The sequence below is a fragment of the Barbus barbus genome (genome assembly GCF_936440315.1).
Source record: "Barbus barbus genome assembly, chromosome: 16".
Lineage (NCBI taxonomy): Eukaryota > Metazoa > Chordata > Actinopteri > Cypriniformes > Cyprinidae > Barbus > Barbus barbus.
The window spans coordinates 9,956,915-9,977,761 of NC_136744.1; the positions used below are offsets into that span (position 1 = coordinate 9,956,915).

The 20,847-nt window shown below is 38.4% G+C and overlaps 2 protein-coding genes across 2 annotated transcripts in view; one reads left to right on the forward strand and one right to left on the reverse strand.

Moving 5' to 3' along the window:
• The window catches only part of LOC306882604 (leucine-rich melanocyte differentiation-associated protein-like), a 305,855-nt gene extending 293,245 nt beyond the window's left edge, over positions 1 to 12,610 (reverse strand). Inside the window, exons 1-2 of the mRNA XM_079437331.1 lie at positions 12,065 to 12,610; positions 11,562 to 11,662 (exon numbers count right to left, since the gene is read on the reverse strand). Of these exons, the coding sequence (XP_079293457.1) occupies positions 11,562 to 11,662; positions 12,065 to 12,106 (143 nt within the window). The 5' untranslated portion in view covers positions 12,107 to 12,610. The remainder of the gene's footprint in view (positions 1 to 11,561; positions 11,663 to 12,064) is intronic.
• A 3,585-nt stretch (positions 12,611 to 16,195) lies between these two features.
• On the forward strand, positions 16,196 to 19,847 carry LOC306882747 (zinc finger protein 503-like). Its single transcript, XM_079437602.1, has 2 exons — positions 16,196 to 16,749; positions 17,167 to 19,847. Exons 1-2 carry the CDS (start codon positions 16,489 to 16,491, stop codon positions 18,571 to 18,573), a joined length of 1,668 nt encoding a protein of 555 aa, XP_079293728.1. The 5' UTR covers positions 16,196 to 16,488; the 3' UTR covers positions 18,574 to 19,847.
• The last annotated feature ends 1,000 nt before the right edge of the window (positions 19,848 to 20,847 follow it).

The window sequence follows — 20,847 nt, forward strand, 5'->3', positions numbered from 1 at the left end:
ACCACCAACTGGTTGTGACTACGATTCTATAGAGAGAACATGGCATTTATATCTCCAGCAGGCTGGACAAAGATGTGCGGTCATGGTGTGTAACTTCACAAAACGACCTAGTGATGCACATCATGACTTTCTAGGCAGTAATGGCCTGGGTGAAAAATCAAGATGCAACTCCACTCAATTATCCTTCATTTTTGCACACTAAATCAAACTTTCCAAATGATTCAAGAAAAGCAGGAACAACTTGTACTGAACTCTCTAACACACTGACATGGCGTGGAGTGAAACACAGCATCGTACCCCAAACAGCTCAAAGCACCCAATTCTGTACACTGATTGACAAGCTTTGAAGCATAATGTCCTCAGCATGGTCTCATCGAGAGCTCAGAGCCCAGTAACGCAGTTCAAACACAAGGAGTTAAAGCTTTCTTTTGCCTAGATCTCTGTTTGATGGCTGATACATCTACTGAATAAGTTCTAGAAAAGCAAAAAAAAGTAAAAATAAAGTAAAAAAACCAAAATTCCAAGATTCCAAAAAGTCAGTTCATTCAGAATTATTCAAGAATTGCATTATGAACATTTTTACATAGAACGTTTTTCTTTGCTTTAAAATAAAAAAAGGCTTAAAAGCACTATATGATTGTGTGGTTCCTTAAATTAATAAATATACGAATAAGTAAATAGCTGATAACCATAAACACCTCAAAAGGCACTGACTGCATACATTTCTGTAATACTCATGATAAGCGTATACATTTAGTTGTGATTGATTTGATAGAAGGCAATATTTACTTTACTTACTTTTGTCATTTAGCAGACGCTTTTGTCCAAAGCGACTTACAAATAAGAAAAAGTAACTAAAACTAAAAAGTTACAGCTCTATAAATACTACATACCCACATATTTAAGAAAATAAAGAAATTAAATAAAATTGACATGCATATAACAACATTTCAATAATAAACATAAATGAAAAAATTAAATAAAAAGCTACTACTATCCCTTGCCGGTGTCCCTGCCCGGTGGAGTCGCACGGTAGAGTCGATGGTCTTTACACTCTTTGGTCTTCACACTAAGAGGGCTTCACACGACGACTGCCGCGGTATAATAACCTTTTTTATACCATTCCAACAAATCATCATTTCAATTCAGCTGGACCCACTTTCCTGTTTATCAACTACAAATGGCCAAGCAAGTGCACACACTGACAAGATACACGATACAGTACGAGACCAAAAACTAATATTTGCTTAACATTTGAATCAACTGAAATTCATTAAACATTTTATTTTTAAGGATATAAGACAAGGTATAGGTAACATTAAGAGTTCATTTACGATGATTAGATGATTTCTAATAACTTTTTTTTTTTTCAGGAATTCAAACTTTTGTCTTTTGAATACATACGGCCCCAGATCTCACAACATATAGGATAAAAGTTTGGTAGCATGTTGGTTTCTAAATAAAATCCTAAAGCAAGCCTAGAAACTATTACTGGTATTTTAAAGATGAAGTGTCTATAAACAAATGACTATTGAAAATGACTACAGTAAGCAGCCTATAGACATGATGTAAAGGATGTTCTAAAAAAAAAGTAGTCTACATTTCCTGATACATCTCATTTTAGCCAACAATCAGTGTAACCACAGAATGCAAGTTCAGTGAAAAAAAAAAAGATGGTGGACAAGAAGTGCCAACTATAAATACATTTTCAAACTGCAAAAGTATTATTTAAAAAAAAAAAAAAAAAAAAAAGTTGCTTCCAATTAAATTTGACTTGTACATAGAGTGCTCTTTATTGTGCATTCATCTTATCAACATGCCAACACCCAAATATATCATTTGCGATTCAAGACTCGTGTGCAGAACACCACATCTTGTGGTGCAAAAATACAAACTGGTTACTCATGAGGTTACATGATAATTCAGATGCTGAAGACACCTGACTATGTACCGTAGTAGTAGGTAGAATCTATGAATTCGCAAATCAAGAAAGAGCTAACAGGAACAGACGATCTATGTCACAGGTCTATGAAATTCCTTCCTTCCCTTCAGTGCCAGCGAGAGCTCTTGTAGAAGGTCCAGTAAAGGGATTTCACATGAACTCCTGTGTCTTATTGACGCAAACTCTCCTCAGATCAGACGCATACGGCCGGTGTAGGGGCAGTCTAGGCTGTCTGTCTGAGAAAGAAGGCTCATGAGGATATCCCACCTCCTCCCTCTCCTCCAGTGATGGGCATTTTGATGCCTCGTGCTCTCAGTTCGGAAAACAGACTCTGAAGACCAACAGACCCAGACACAAAAAGACAACTCTTTCCTCAAGACCAAAGCAGTCTCAGTGCCGAGAGGGGAAAAACGCCTCAAACATCACCAAATATCCAGATAATAGCAGACTCCTGCCTGAGATGTAAACAATGCCCGTTTACCTCATAGGCGTTTCATGTGACACTGTTTACATGACCAGTATGTGGCATATAGGTAAAAGTCAGTACACTGGAGAGGGGTTAGAGAGAGATATATATATATATATATATATATATATATATATATATATATATATATATATATATATGGTTAATCCAGCATAATAAAATCTGTGTTAAAGTTAAATCATTGCAGTTCAGAATTTTGAGCTGATCATGGCTCTTTTCCAGAGTTCTAAATTCATGTTCATGATCAATACTATTCAGTGCCATATGCTTGTATTTGTTGGCTATTGAAAAATTAAAAACCATTGCAGTTATGTTGCTGTGGGTATGCTACAAAGATTACAAAGATGCCACAGATTTATCAAACTGCAACAGACAAGATATAGTGACATTAAACCTTATAAGACAGCATTTATTGCATGTCACAATGGATGGTTTACTCAATAACGTCATGTTGCATGTTGACTGAATTTTAGATAAAAAAAAAAAAAAAAAAACTTTATAATTTACAAATATTTAAACAATTTATAAATTGATATGAAATGCAATGTTGATCTTTTTCTGTATTGTTAAAGTAAATAAATACAAACAAACTAATAAAAACACTACACCAAATAGTTAAGGTATAGTTAAGGAAGATAAAAAAAACTTTCCAGAGTATGTGCAATAAAATTTCAAGTCAAATTCATTCAGCATTCAGGCCTGATAATTTGCTGAGATTATCAATAATTTTAGAATTAAAAAAAATAATAATCCAGCAGGTGTTAAGAATGACAATTTGAGCTGCTAACTGGTTACAAGATCACAAAAAAAGGCCCCCTTATGATACACCCATTATTACAAATGCTATTGGATAAACATGCCTATTATCCATACAATCTTTTGTTTAAGGACGCACATAGTTGTTACGTGCTATAGCTGTGAAAAAGCTCTAAACGACTCTGAATTGTGCGGGGGGAATGTGTTGCAGCTGTGTTCAAAATCTGCAGCAGCTGTTTAAACCCCTGTATGGTTTTGGTATGCTGGCCAAGAAAAAAAAAAAAAAAACTGGGATGGTACACGTTTGCAAAGCAAGCGATTTGGATAGTACCCTCTAGTTCATCACTCTCCAGGTGGCACACCACTGTTTAACAGAAATCATAACACTGAGGCGGATTTATTATTCTGGGCAGCATCTATCCGCAAACTGTTTTCTAATAACGATGAGCGCTTGGAAGGGTAAATTCCTAACGACAGGGTTCATAGTGTGTTTTATGGTGGCTGGACAAATTCACACAGCGTTAACATTCATCACAGCGCCCGGTTGAAGAACTGCCCCCAAACTTCAAAACATAAGAAGGCGCTACAATCTTCTTTTCAAATCTTGGCAAGATAAAGCCAGCGTATCGGTCTTCGCTTTTCAGAACCGGCTCGCTAGGAGACACGGTGGGAGACAAAGTGTCATGGAGCAAGCACATTGAGAGGATAGTACCGAGGGGGAATCCTTTGTTCCGTTTCCAAACTGCTAACCTCCTTTTTTTCCCTTTGGGAAACGTCCAGGGGGAAGTTAAAGTATGGCAGGCTCTTTTTTGCTTCAAAGCACTAATAAGTTCCATGCCTGCGAGTTGCTTACATCATTAATCATAGGACGTAAACTGGCAGCGAACCACGGACTAACACAGATTTAACGTTAGGCCTGTAAGCGCCGCACCCACATCATACCAGCAGCCCAGATGCCAGCCGTTGCTCGTACTCCAGCGCTCCAGTCGCAGGTCAACCATGCGTCGGCACAGCGTTTCACTAAACATGTCAGCGACGAATTAAACATCCTTCTTCATTAGCATGATGTTAAAGCCATTTGTGGATTAAGCTTTACGATAATCAATCAACGTGAATGAGAACCTGAACGCGAAGCGATATTGACGGACCGCTTTCCAAAGCGAAGAGAGAATGATGTCTAACTCGTTTGTTTCTAAACATGTCAAAACAGAGGAAGGGAGTCAGGCATGTCTGCCATGCAGGGCCCCATCAGGTCAGGCTATAAAAATCCATCACTGGGTTTGTGCTCTGCTAAAGCGCTAAGGAAACATATTGTAGATTTTAAGAGCCTTTTTATTCAGCCAGACTGTGTACTAAAACTAATTGGATTTCTGTCAATGGAAAAATATATCCCTGGGAAGACTTTGAACTACATAACGCTGACGGTACAACGGCCCATGAAGGACCGAGCCTTCCTCGATGCCAAACGTGAGGGAGGAAAATTAAACCAACGGTCAACATAAAATATTAAAATAGCACGGTATCGAGTTTTTGAAAAATGATGTCAGGCTCACTCATTAGGTTCACCAACACAGTGAATTAAGCTACATTTAGTGGGTGATAATTGAAATCATAGCTGTAGTCATTACCGCTGACATGTCTCTAAATAATACCCTATAAATTTCCCCTCCGTTTTTTGGGGGGGCTCTGTGACAGCTGGCAGGGCCTGAGAAAAATAAAGTACAGAAACTATTATTCTCCCCTGTGTGACCGGCCTTCCTATTCTCTCTTCCTTAAAGCCAATAAAACGTCAGCTTTTATTCTACCCCTCCAAAGTGCTGGCTGGATGTCAGCTATCCTCTCTAAAGCCCTGCCACAGAAAACTGAGGGCCTGTAAATCACTATGTCACAGGCACACCATCCGTCTTCGGGTATACAATAAAACAGGGATGCAGTTATAGAGAGAATGATGCCCATGCCCAATATACATTTAATTTGAACAAAAAGAGAACATAAAGACGTTCCCTTCCATTCAAGACCGACAGTTTGAGAAGCGCCTGGATGGGCCGTTCAGCGCGTCCAAACAGATATTTGGCTGATAATGATTTAAAGATAATTATTTTGCCATCAGGGCTCTTTTGTTGCACCGTAACAGCAGAACAGTAATTTATGCTCAGAATAGAATGCGTTTTGGCATCAAACTGCAAAACATTTATTGGCATTTCCGATAGGTGAAGATGATATTGGAAAGCCACGTAAAATCATTTCATACTTAACTAGATCTTTTTGTGGAATAAACATCTACAACAATGAAGCCATTCATTTATATGAGATGTCAGAGCAGCAGTCTTGAGAGTATTTTCTCAAAACCAAAGTACACAAGTCAGCAGTCAGAACTGACATTTACAATCTAGGTGATTTGTGAGATAAGCACAGGGTGATTAGTGATCGTTTGACAAAGCGGAGACCTTTCCACCACTCAACACGGAATGTTCCTGGAAAGTTGAATTAGAAATGAATGAATGTCATTATAACAACATGTACCAGAAAGCATCTTGAAAGCTTTTCTCATTTAGTGGGTCCTTAAGCCTGCGGTTCAAGTCCAAACACTAGCGTCAGTCTGTGCGTTCATACCTGCGCCTTAACTTTTGCCATCCAGACGGGACAGAAGGACAGACTTCTAAACGAATACCACATTGCTGCGGTTTGGCAGTAATATGTGGAAGAAAAATGTTTTTTTATCAGATACAAGATTGTCATCTAACCAAAATACAGAAAGCATGATTTGCCCGCAAGAACTTTTCAAAACTAATTTGGTAGGACTTGATGATTTTCCCCTCTCGTTGGCCGGACAGACGACGGTGCCTGTTTTGGCAGCCGCAGAGATACTGCACATCAACTGAATTGTATTCTTCCCGGGGCAATCAAGCACAGCTCTGTTTATACAAAGAGCAGGAAAAACTGCCACGCAAGAGAGACACGGACGTGTGGCTCCTCAAGTTAAGGCCATCTACATTAGAAACGGCTGGAAATACCAAGACAAGATGAGGGCATGCCTTCCTGTTGCTGTTAAAACAGAAAAACTGTGAAGATGAATGATAACTGGAAGTAAATAGCACATGAGAATAGAGGTATGGCAGTGAGAAAGTTATAAGCAAGCTACAGTGCATCTTGTATAGTCGAGTCCAAGTACACATGGCGAAGATAATCAAATAACTGGAAGATTAAATACACTTGTTTTTTTTCCTTTTGAAACATGTGTAAATGTGTGTATACATGAGGGTTGAAGCCAAGCCACAATCATCTAAATCCACAATTATCTAGGTCTGTTAGTCCAACTTTGCCAAAAAGGGTCTAGTGTGACTTCAGTCAGACTAAAACATTTACATGACATATTATAAACACAAATTACTGCTGTAGTCCGACTAAAGTTGAACTTTTAAAGTGATGACTAACAGATAGAAATGCATAAATCATAATGAGGCTTACAAATCAGGCCCAAAAACAAATACAGTGATTTCGGTCAAGATCTCACTCCACCCTTTGGTTAAGAAGAAATTCTCCCTTTCGCTTAGTCATGTTTGCTTTGACCTTAAAAAAATTGCCTTTAGCATAAGTGGGTCATATCTTTGAAGTGGAACAAAGACGCACAACCACCACACACTAAACGTATTTAAATTATCCATTAGCAAAGCAGCAAGTAACAAACACGTCAACTATAATGCATCCAAAATGGTTTCTCTGTATTCTCACAAGTTCGCCTGTCAGCCCATCCTTTCTTGAAGCAATCACAGGTACAAATTTGCTCGGAGAAATTAAATGAGATTTTATTGCTTCATAGTTGATTTATAAGAGCGGCACCCTGAATGAAAATGCATAAATTCCATTTCTGCCACTTGCGCCCATCTAACAAACCAGACAGGGCTAAAAGAACGCAGCATCGTCTTCTAATGCAAGCCAAACAGTTCGGGCTGTTCCCAAATATTAGTGCTAAATAAGCCTGATAGATCAGATATGGAAAATTCTCATTTCCACAAAAGCATCAATTTCCATACACTCTGTGGGTTAAGTGATTTGACGACTTCAATTCGACAGCTTCTCCCTCGTACTCTTAACTGACATTTTATCTACATACTGGCACAGCTGCAGATTGAACACACCCGGAAGACAATGACAGGCCCTTCTACCGTTGTCACTTCTCATTTCGGCGAAGAGCCATGCATTTTACTGGCTTATGCCAATAATACCCCATCAAAAAGGAGACTCCACCTTGCTCTGATGTTGAGGGAGCACTTCATGTCGCAGGCTCTCATTTGTCAATTAACATGAGCCTTCTGGTGTTGGCGCGCGGGGGCTTGAAAGACAAAGTCTCGCCCATGACGAATGAAGAGAGACAGATGAGTGAAGCATGAGCTGGAGTGTAATACTATAATGTTCTTTAGATATGAATATAAAACGACATTGCTGACAGTCAATACAAGGTTATATTTCATTTCTCGGTATACCCAGCCACCGTACTTTGTTGTCTTTGTTCCGTTTTCATCCGACTACTTGCATCTCATTGTGACAGGCTGTCTACATTTAAAGCGGCTCCATTTGAAAATGCAAGTTAGCATATTTGATTTGCCTTCAAGAAATATACGCAGGTGAGCGCGTGTTTTTGTGCGAGTTAATGCGGAAACTCTTACGCATTGGATGATAACTAACCATCTCAAATTTCAAGAATTTGGGTCCAGCTGTGCAGTTATGAGCATCATTTTAAATTCTGTTGGATGCTTGGCTTTTACATTCAAGCTTTATACAACTTATAACAGTTTCCCTTTGAAATATATTCTCCTTGATTTGGCTGTTGGCTCATATGTAAGGTGGCGTAATATGCCGAATCTGATGACAGACAGACTGTCGGAATTCAAGGCCGCTTTGTTCCTCTGCATGACTGAGGGGCATCATGCTTACCCCTCATCTGGACAGGACCAGACAAGACAATAACATTCCCTTTGCTTTCACCACCCACTCACCACAAAGCCACGCATGTCTAGGACACTGGAAGGGACACTTTGACCACAAACCCCGACCTGGGATTAGTACTCATGTCTATGTTCTAATACCTTTTCATGGCTAGTCTTGAGAAAGATACCGTTTCACCTTCATACCAACTCAACGTTAAAACCACACAAAAGGCACCTTGTGAAATGTCTGATAAACAATGTGATTTCACATGTGTTCGCAGAGATTCTCTCTGACACCTCTCACATCAGGTAACACAGCCTGCATAGGTGCACATGGTTTTGGGCTGTGGTATATCACTGTGATTACCATGTCGTCTTACTGAACATCTAAATTCCATTTTGAAAGTTCTCAAAATAGTAACTCAAAAAAATCATGACTGAACTTTTGACTTTATTAACTCATGTTTACAGGGAGCACTTAAAATATCATGATGTAATCCATAACGTACAACAAAATATTTAATGATACATTTTCATTAAATTGGGCAGTCTGAGCTTTGGCACATCTAAATTTTGAATTGCATACATAAAATTAACTTAAATTATGTAATTAATTCTCAGGTCATTTCAAAACTCGTATATCTTTCTCTGGGGAATACAATAGAATTGTCTATTCCTTACGGTGTTGTTTTGAATCCCATTGACTTTCATTATATGGACAAAAGCAGTATGTGTTCATTCAAAAATATATACATTGCAAAATATTACTATATAGTATATAAAAATTAACATTATAAAATATATTCTATTGTTTTCAACAGAATGAAGTCATAGAAGTTTGAAACCACATAAGGGTGAGTAAATAAAATTTTTTGAGTGAATTATCCTTTAAATAAGGAGAGAATAGGGCTTGTTTTGGGATCACCTCACCCCAAATCACACACAATTCTAAGGGAGGATGCTAAAATAGGACAAATCATTAAAAATAACTGGACAAAGAGGAACCTTATAAAGTTTAACTGTTTTTAACTTTACAACCAGTATACATATTTGGCCAATGTGTTGCCATGAATGTTGCATACAATTCAATTCAATACAATTCTGTTCTTAAAATACATGACTTTCTTCTGTGGAACATAAAAAAAATAAATTTTGAAGAATGTTGTAAACCAAACAACAATGGAGACCATTGATTTCTACGGTACGAAAAAAAGAGACATCTCAAAATATCTTCTTTTAGTTCCACAGAAGAAAAAAATAAATGAGCAAATTATGACAAATTTCATTTTTTGGTGGAGTACCCCTTTAAAATTTAATCAGAGGGATTTACCTTGCAAACTATTGCTAAAAAAAGAAATAAAATCTAAGAATCTAAAAGTAGTCAATCTAGATGACTAGCCAACTACCGTGACATCCCATATAAATGTTCATTTCTGGATGACCCAGATTGTCTTGTGGCAGCCCTGAGGACAACAAAAGAACCTTTCCATCACTTTGTCATGTTCACATATTTAAGTCCTCATGCTGGAGGGCAGGATGTCTGTCTATTAACTTCTTACTGTGGGGTCTTTGTGTGAACGTGGCAGAAGCAGTAGTGAAATCCTGACTGTAGGCCACATCCTCACTTTATTCTGATCACATGCCTCTTTATAAAATTAAATTTCACACTGAATGTAACCCTAACCCCAACAAAGCATATGACCAAAGCAGCTTCAGTGACAGAACCTTCTGTTCTACTCAAAGGCTCCTTGAAATGGTAAAAAAGTAAATGATTTCAGAGCCAGCTTTGGCATTCTGCGTTTGATATGTACATACAGATGTCAGAGAGGGAGGCTTTCTGCTGACAGGCCCTGTTGCCAAAAATCATCTTTATTGGCAGGGTGATTCTAAGTGAACAAGACTGGTGTTATTCTAAAACATAAGTGGTGAAACCTCACTCTTCTGCGTACACGTCACTACATCGATAAAGTAAATCCTGCAGTGTTTTAATGGAAAGACAATCAACACTACATTGTTCTAGAAGCATTCCCATTAATTGCCTATCGATGTTCCCAACTATTCTGGTAATTATCTTATACATACGTTATAAAAGATTTGATGATAGCATAATGGCTCAGCAAAGGCAATAAACCATAGTGCAAGTATTTTTATCTGTAGCAATGCTGCATATTTCTCTATGTGTATGGTGAAACTATTAGGAAATATTACAGAAGAAACTGACGCAAAGAGCATTGCATTAAAGAACAAACATCAAGACAAACCACTACCTTTAAGAATACATGGTGTAGATGTCCAATGAAGACTGAAGAGACAAGTACATCTGTCCTTATAGCACTTTATACAATTTACGTATATGTTAAGCTGACCATATTATGTATGTGACAAAAGACAATATTTTACACCTGAATATCGATAGTTCTGGGCTCTACAGTTTTCACCCAGGTCGCCAGTCAAAAATGCTCATTAGGAATATTAATGCGCCGATAAGCGTACATTTATGTGCGACACATTGAAGCAGCACAGGATTTGGCAATTATTAATGTGACAGACTCCAGTGCAAAGCGAATCAATTAAATGGAAGAATCCACATTTTCAGCACAGATAACTGCCTCAAGACGACAATTTTCACATGACAAAAAGAGGCCCATTCAGAGTCCTTCAAGGCCTGACAGGTCAAGAAAAGAAGTCTGAAACAAAGGCACCTTATAACCATCATCTCCTCTCTTTTAGTTGTCAGATCAGCTTTGCTAGTCCTGCTGGTGAAATGGCATCCCCCTCCCCAGCTGCCACAAGGTGCTTCTTCGTGTCCTGTCAATGGAATCTTTTATTCTATTTGCTCAGCATTAACATGTCAAATTTATTGATCAGGCTTTTTATCTGGCCACAGCATGGCACGCCGCTTTCCGTTCTCTGATGTCTCAATGACACGGCTTACGACGTAATGCACATAATGCATGCATTAGATTGCACTTAATGCAGAGGTGTGACTGTATGCGCGACAGGTAGATTGAGTCAGATGTTGTATGCGGTTAAGATCCTGTCATTTATGACAATGTTCTAGAATGTTTCACATGATAGAAACATCCTTCACACAAGGGCTCTCAACCAACGTGAGCCTAATATTACACATTGAATAGCAAAATATATGAATTCTTTTATGTGCATTGCCAACATCTGCAGTCAAGACTTTAAAGTGCAGACCATGATGATGATGCAAACAAAAACTACCTATAATGATGATTCTCAGTCTTTCCTGAGAGGATAATGTTGGCAATAGTCCTGTTGCAAAACCTATGGGAAAAATGATATCTCTCCCTCCTCAGATCCATATGGGAATCTAGCATGTGCATAATAGGTGCCATACTTGTCATCGCTGTCTCCCATCATCGCAGACCTCCTATTATCACGGCCTGTTAAGAGTTACATTCAGACACAAACAGTAACTTACCTCAGTTGGTTGAAGCTGAGATCTAATCTTCTTGCCACTTCTCCATATTTTTCCCCAAGAAAATCTGCAATGTCTTCCCAATCATGCCCAATGCAGGACACCTGCATCAATGCAACAGAGAGAGGAAGAGATATAAGTATTATTGCACAGCTGGTACTCTGAATTATTGTTCTTTCAAGAAATAGACTCTCTTAAACATTATACTGAACTGATGAAGATTTAAAATATATTTGGTGCTATTAGTAATTCACATACAGCTATTCTGTGAATAAAACCACTTTTATTATGTTAGTCAACAACAATTTAAACAATTTATAATAAATATTTGTAAAAAAAACTTTTGACTAGAGTTGTCTCGCGACACAGAAAATATATTTACCTACATGACACTGCATGACTTGACAAAAAACAAACAAAGAAACGCACACTTTGTGGTGTTGGTGTCTTCTGGTCGAATACATAACACAGGTCACAGGACAACGTGTTTGCAGCATTTCACTCACCTGACTTCCATTCACCACAACCATTGACTCGTTGTATGCCATTGTAGTCAAATGACAGTTCAGCAGGAAAGAAGACTCAAACGAGGACCACCACAAAAGTTTTTCAGCTCATAAGACTGAAACGTGCTCTTTATGTTTTCAAAAGAAACTTTTAAACTACGCTCTGAATGAAGCTTTACTTCTTCCGCGTGCTCGTGTCAGCTGATCTAGCACGGAAGCACGCGCCACTGTTCAATTTCTCAAATCTGTTTCAGCTGCTCATAACATCTTCCCGAGGATGTTTCCATGAAATTAGCATTACTGCTAGCAAAACACACAGCTCTCGTTTGAAAAAGTAAGAGTTTTAATCACTGGAAGTTGGGGCAAATTTGTAAACTATGTTTAAAGTGTTACACAACGTATAATAACTCAAAGGTCATATTTCACTGTGTTATAATTTCGATAATCAAATTTAACTGTTTGATTCGTGTGCTCATATAACCGCTTGAGTTAAAATAACGCATTAAAGCTTTATTGTTAGCGTTGTATCACAGGACAAGCAGAATGAGAGACGCACAAACGCCATGACGTCAGCTCGGCTCCTCCCACAGGCGGAAGTTTTGGACGCGCGCTCGAGCGCAGGAGACAAGTAGGATCTCGTATCTTATGCTCGCGGTAGCGCACTAGAATAAAGTAGGCTATTTGCTTATTTAGGCTGCTAAAATGTGCTTCGTAGGACGTCATTGGAAATGTATTTAAATGATCATCTTTATAGAAAATAAAAGGATTGAGGCTGTAAATGTTCATACCTGTCGTATCGGAGCGCGTTTGTGTAATTTCAGGTAAAGTGGTTCATTGTGGTCTCTTTTACCAAAGTTAATGATAGGAGATGCTTTGTAATGCATGTTTAATGTTTGTGAAGGAAGAGCCGTTTTTTAAATTCTGGTTATTTTTATAGATGCTTCGAAAGAAAGGAAACGGACTAAAACGCTCTGTAGCCTAACGTTACGCAAAATAAGCTGTTTTCCTTTTAAAGGAATACGAGTTGGTTGAATTTCCGCAGTGTACTTAGGCTATGTGAGTTTTTCTAAGCACTAAAAATATAATAAATGCTGTATTTTGTGTTGCTTTATGTGACAAAGCTGCTTTACTCGCCACTTAATGTCTGCAACCCTTTCAAGGGGGGTCAGTGTGAAATGCGTTATTGTTTATTTTGATAAATCGTAATGTCCTCAACTTTGACTACAGAAAATGTTTTGCAGTGTTTTCGGCTGCTTTAGGCAGCTCTGTAAATGACTATATTTAGTCATGCATAAACATGACGATATGAATTATATGAAAATACATTTACATTTAAATAATATGAATTATGACCCCAAAAAAAATATGTTCCAATTTAAGGGTAATATGTCATGCTCATTCGTCATGCAGACAATAAAGAACAAAATTTTTACCCGATGCTGGAAATTTATGGTTACCCTTCTCTGCCCTAATAACTCACGCAGTGTGTCACGCGCTGACAGCTTGTGCAGAAAACAGTCAAACATCTTTACATACTGAAGAAATAAAATAGCCAACACTTGTCTGTTTGAATCTGTGGTGTATTTGCGAAGGGAGTGATACAGCAGTCTTTCCACTATTTGCACTTTCAAAAACGTATACAAATATGTAATGTTAATGTAGCCTGCTACAAGGATGAAAAGGCTGCTAAATTATATATTTTTTTCCTATTTGTTTCAAATCGACAATCTAGGGTTTTCAAAATTATAAGCAAACTATGTGCATATCTTCGAGCAAGGCCTGTCTGTTATATGGCTAAATAATTCAAACGTAAAAAAAAAAAACAAATGCAATCAGTAAATATTGATTTTTACAGAGAGTGTGTGTGTGTGTTTGAAAGAGAGGGAGAGCGTGAGATAGGATGAATAATTACCTCACGTTTATATAGGTTTATAGGCTTTTACAAAAAAAAAATTAAAAGTTAGATGTACTTGGAAAATTTGAGCAGTGTTATTTTTATGAAGAAGAGGGGGTGAGATGTTTGTATAGAGATTTAAGCGTATTAAATAAAACCGCATTTAAGGATTTAATTGCCAAGTATAGGGCAAACCAGCAAAGTTTATTGTTTGTCATAGATCAGCGTTATCTGTTTCAATGTGTCTGAGATACTCCAACAAAATACATTTCTTTCAGGCTGACGACTGTCCACTCCAGGTTTTCTTGCTCTCCTAGATGACCTGTCAAGCGGATTACCGCAGAAAGAGATTAATGGTGGAGGCGGGTTGCAATAATAATCGTTTTGTTTGATGTGACAACTTTGATAGGCGTTGATTTACTTACAAACTGATAGGCTTTTAATTGAGCGCCTCCATCCAGTGAGAGATGAAAGGCAATGCGCATTGAAAAGCTGCCCGATTGCCCCGGAGCCTCAATACTGATTAGCCGTCTCAGCGGTGAATAGTTCAAGGCATTTTAAACTTCTTTTCTCAAAGGTCTGACAGACCATTTCTCTTTCTTTTATGTCTTTTGGTATTGTCAAATAAAGTGAATAATTTTATTGTGTGTAAATAAAATTTTGTTGACATGAATGGAAAAACTGTCTGGACTTTTTTATTATTATTGTAGGCTATTCTCGTCTCTTTTAACATTCCAAGTGGGTTCAAGTTTTGTTGGGTTTTGCCTGAAGCAATATGATACTAGCGAAGTTCACATTGGTGAAAAACATAAATCCGGAAAAACCTGAAACTGCATATGAGACGAGGAAAATGCAATTTGAAGTAGCTATCATGTACACCTGTCTGAAACTTAAGTCTCAGCATGTTTAAAACAGGTCTTACTGCTCATGCAGGCAGACTTGTTTCTTTTTAATTCAGTATGTACTTGCAGAAGAAAATAAGTTAAAACAAAATGAATAATTAATTAAACAAATGATAATGAATGTAAAATATGACAACAGGCAATTTACAGCATGCAATAGCTTGGTTAATAATAATAATAAAAAAGATTATCTTACAAGTTTTATAGCCTATAAGTAAAATAAATAAATCATTATTTGCCTCGTGTTGTTTCAGAACTTTTTAGAAGTAAAATAATTATATGGCATATTCATTATTCATATTTATATAGGCCAAAAACGTCAAAAGTACTTAAAAAATAATAAAAAAAAACTGGGTTGTTTTACTTGGCAACTGTAGCCTATAGGATAAATGAGTGGTTGATTTTCTGTTATTGCCTCAATTTAATATAAGCTAAACACTGGGAATAGGTTCTTATCTTAACGCAGGTTTTGAACAAAAACCTTTCCAAACCGAATAAAGCAGAGAAACTACATGCCCCTCAAATTAAGTGACTCTTCTCGAGGATGCTGCTTTTGCCCTTTTCTCCATCACTCGCGGCACATAATCAGCTTCAAAAGCTGACGGGAAGTAAGAAAAGGATTGACAGCAACTGACAAATAACTGATTGATTGCGGTCGAGCAGAATGGACAGTTGACGGAGGGGTGGGGATAGAAATAGAAGGGCGGTGTATATTATATTGAAAACATGTGACATTCACATCCCTCTATCACTGCATTGGTCTGCTCTTTGTCAACGCTTGTCTGATTGGGGAATTCAAACACTACACGTTGATCTTGTGTTTGTGGTTTGATTTTTTTCAGCCCCCTCGCATAAGGTTGGCGTAACTGTAAAAAAAAAAAAAAAAAAAGACTAAACGCACACAACATCTTGGAAGAAGATGACTAGATTTCATTTTATACAAAAAGGTAGCCTATTAAAAGGTTAGATGTTCCTAAAATGTAGTCCCTCATACAAACGGGTGTATTTAAAAAAAACTTTAATCTCTTATTTCTCTTTATGTTGATGGAATAAAAGTGTGGCTTACTCTTATAAAACCATACAAACGAGACAAAGAGTAAAGCCATGAGAGGAATTTTTTAGTTAATCTTTTAAAACGATGGCAAATCCAAGGTAATCTGCTTGTGAAAATGAATAACGAGCAGGTTAAAACTCATTTTTTGACTGAGGCAGCGGCGTGTACGGCAACCTACATATTACGCAAAATCTCCTCCCCAAAGTTGTCAAAATAGAGGCGCTTGCAGAAGGAGGGACGTCACATCCCCTTGACCCTCCAATCACCTCGGGGTCCCATTTGATTGGAAGGCGGCAAGGGCTTTAATCTCGGACTAATTCAGCTCCTTTTGAAGTGAAAATTTCTACCAGTTCTTGGTTAGGAAAGACAAGCGCACGGACCTACGGGAAGAGACAGAACGCGCGCTATGCCTGTGGTGTCAAACGCGGCTCCGGATCTGCGATAGCCTCGCGCTCTGCTCCAGACGGATTATACTATTTATCTTTATTTCTCCTATTCGAAAGAAGATTACGGCGTAGTTTTTATTTATGAATCTGATAAATGAAATACCAACAAAATACATGAGAATTGGGTCATGATCACATCGCCCTCTGCTTCTACTTCAAGAAATAGTGATACTGATCTAGTCTGGGAAAGCCGCAGCAGCAGCTCTCGGAATAACAACTCCGCGGTCGTCAGCAAGCCGTTTCTCCATTCCGTCCCTCCTTCGGACCCTTTACGGCAAGCTAACCGACTTCCCATAAAGATTTTGAAAATGCTTACTGCACGCACAGGACACATTTTACACCCTGAATATCTTCAGCCGTTGCCATCCACCCCAGTCAGTCCGATTGAGGTAAGACGCGAATTCGTCGTTTTTATTAAGATGTTCGTGTATTTTATGAGTACAAGTCCGCATTCTCTTTTTCTCGGAGAAATGACGGGACATTACAGTAATCTTGGGTTAGACGTAGCGGAGTAGAAATGATCAAATTAATAAAACCTTATAGCTAACATCTTATTTTATTCTGACCGACTTTTCCGTTTAATTCAGCTTAGACTGTAAACGCGCGTTTGGCACCGGGTAGCCTTATTTACTATTTCAGCCCATTTTGCGCGATGCGCACATTCTCGGATCGCGTAAAACGGCCAAACGGAAGAGACGAGTCGCGTAGTGAAGTTTATTTGTTGTGCATTGTGATATATACGTCGTAACGATTGCGCTTGCACACATTTGAGGTGTCTAAATCTTGTATTTTTTCTATCCTCGCAGCTCGACGCCAAGAAAAGTCCTCTGGCTCTTCTTGCGCAAACATGCTCTCAGATCGGTAAACCGGACCCTCCACCCTCCTCCAAACTCTCCTCGGTAACATCAAACGGATCTAGCGAGAAAGAATCGAAATCTGGTCCTTTAAAAATGAGCGACATCGGCGTGGAAGACAAATCCAGCTTCAAGCCGTATTCAAAGCCAGCGGATAAGAAGGACTCGTCCTCTGCGGTGTCTAACGGAGAGAAGACTGGTTTCCGTGTGCCTAGCGCCACCTGCCAGCCGTTCACTCCCAGGACTGGCAGCCCGAATTCCTGCACTTCGGCTTCCCCGATGCCGTCAGACGGGAAGGGAGAGAGAGATGAAAAGAAAGAGTCTGATTGTAATAAAAACTGCTCCTCAGATGGATCTGCTCCGACCAGCGTCAGCCACAGTCGGATAAGCGTGAGCTGTGCGGGAATTAACGTGGAAGTCAACCAGCACCAGGAAACCACATCAGGATCCAAAGCAGCGACGTCGGATTCCTCGTGTGTCACCTCTTCCTCAGCCTCCGTCCTGGGGTCAGGACTTGTAGCTCCCGTTTCTCCGTACAAACCCGGCCAGACTGTTTTCCCTCTACCCCCGGCTGGCATGACGTACCCTGGGAGTTTAGCAGGGGCCTACGCCGGCTATCCCCAACACTTCCTGCCCCACGGTGGAAGTCTGGTCAATGCACAGCTCGCCAGCTCGCTGGGCTGCAGTAAAGCTGGCTCAAGCCCCCTCGCCGGGGCATCCCCTCCATCCATAATGTCTGCTAGCCTTTGTAGAGACCCTTATTGCTTGAGTTACCACTGTGCCAGCCACTTAGCTAGTGCAGCAGGAGCCTCCTGCACACACGACTCCGCTTTGAAGTCCGGATATCAACTCATGTACCCCACACACCCTTTGCACGGCGTTCACTCCTCGCCGCCATCTTTTGGTGGACACCCTTTGTATCCCTATGGCTTCATACTGCCCAACGACCCTCTACCGCATGTGTGTAACTGGGTGTCAGCTAACGGACCTTGTGACAAGCGTTTCTCGTCCTCCGAAGAACTTCTTAACCACCTGCGGACGCACACCGCGTTCACCGGGAGCGACAAGTTGATATCGGGTTATCCCAGTTCATCATCATTAGCTAATGCTGCCGCCGCAGCTATGGCGTGCCATATGCACATGCCGCACTCAGGAGCCCCTGGGAGCCCCGGGACACTGGCACTTAGGAGCCCGCATCACGCGTTAGGACTAAGCAGCCGCTATCACCCGTATTCAAAGAGTCCGTTGCCTACTCCCGGCGCACCTGTCCCGGTGCCTGCCGCCACCGGTCCTTATTACTCTCCCTATGCACTGTACGGTCAAAGACTCACCACAGCATCAGCGCTTGGATACCAGTAAAAAACAAACAAACAAAAAAACACAGACTTTGTTCAAATTTATAGATTCTAAAGATTGAATATAAAGACTTTTATATCATCGCGCCACTGAAGGACTGGATCCGTGGACTCACTGTATTTATTTATGTCAGCTTAAAGCGGACAATAATACAAATGAAAATATTTGAGCAACTCAAAAGTGCATTACATTTGAATTGAACTCTGTAGATAACGTGAAACACATGTTAGAGTACTAATAAAATAGGGGTCTTCAGTTGGATGTTGATTTGGAATTGCTATGATTGTATTGTTCGTTATTATTTAATGTCTCATTGAAAAGAAGATAATTTACATGCATGTTTGTTTCTTAAATCCCAAACTGTCCACATGATTTGAAATTGCCATTATTTTTCAAATGTACACCACGGAGAGAGAATTGGTATTTTTTGTATGTATTCTGGAAAATAAGAAACGATTCTGTTCCATATTTCTGTCTTCAGTATTCATTAACTTAACATCACCAAACCTGAACTCAAACTAAACTCTGTAATTCAAGTATATTGATTTTGCCGTTTTAAATACAAATCATGTCATTTCCAAGGTTGTAGCCGTTTTCAGGTTTTACAGTTCTGCTAAATGATTTAACTGCGAATAAGAGTTCAAATTATGAATGCATTCGTCGGTGTCTGAGAGATTTTATTGTTTTATTTTTTTTAATGGCTGACCCAGCAGACAGCCTATATTGAAAGTTTTTAATGTATGACGCCAAAACACGTTTGAAATAATTTCAGCCTAATTTTATTACTGATGTATTGAATTTTATGAATTAAAAAAAATTTAAAGTTTATTTACAAATACAAAAACAAATGTATGAACTTCCAAGTTATTTCATCCTACGGAACTGCGTTAAATTAATTAATGGGACGTATCATCTTTTTTTCATATTTATAAAGAGACGAAATGTTTTCAGCACAAATTTTAGTTGAACAACACAACCGGTATTCGCTTTCTTATTCAACTTCATAACAATATCATATTGTCAGTTCATCATCTCACCATAAAGGCTATTTATATTCTCTTAAGAATCTAAACAGCTCTGCTGAATTCTGAACGTGCATTATTGTGGTTTTGTTGAACAAGACTGTTTTGTAATACAGGCTCGTTTGCTGTAAGTTATATCTGCAGCCGTCAAAGGCTTATTGTGGACAATGACATATGCTCGAGAAACGCTATAGAAGATAGAAAATATTGAGAGTGTTTTGTTTTTATAAATATTACAGGAAACAGGCTACAACGTAAAAAAAAAAAAAAAAAAACATTTTAAGTGTTATATTATTTTACACACTTGTGTTAATATTTGCTATAGATCAGCCAATACCAGTTTTTAATTTTTTAAGTGAATTAACGAAAAAATATTTCTCTATCAGCTTGTCGAGATTTTTAGAGATACACAAAGTACACCCTTTTGTCAAATTTCAGAGTAGTCTAAAACTGTCAAAACAAAATTTGTGTTTTATATTTAGGCCCATCTATCGATCTATGGGTTTTTTTATGTGAGCTCACCAAATAATTTTTCTCGACAAGCCATTTGCGAACACATTTAAACTGGAAATTATTTATGAAACTATAAATTTATATTAACGATTATAATTCATTTAAAAACATTGTAACCAAAAGGGAAAACAAGAAAAATCTTTATTGAATGCTCCATTTAGCACTTGCAAAAATAAAGGAACTCCCCAAAAAATAATGAAGCCGCAAGGTCTAGGTCTGGCATAACGCATAAGGACAAAAACATAACAAACGCTATTTTGATCTTTTGTTGCGAGACGAATAATGAAAAACGTGTTTGTTTCCTTTTGCAACAGTGCTTTTATATTGTTAAAATTAAAAATTATTTTGGACCAAATGGCAACTTTGCAATATACGCAGGTAACGAATTAGGCAATATAGGCTACTGAACTAGGCTACAATCTTAATTGCATAAATTAATAAGTAGGCTAGTATATTAGACATAATTTAATAATAAACCCTGTAATATTAAATACAAAGCACAAATCGTCTTGCGACATTTTAAGCGCTTTGTTTCATGTCTTATACGTAGAAAAAAAAATGCACTAAACTTAGGTCTACCGTTATTACAAGTGGAACAATAATCCAGTTCAGTGAATATCTTAGGTTATTTATTTATTGTTTATGTTTTAAAAAATATTTACGTATCCATTTTTTATTATTTTAATTCTGGCATAAATGACAATTAACCCGGGATAGGAATGCTAAATAATGTATAAATAAA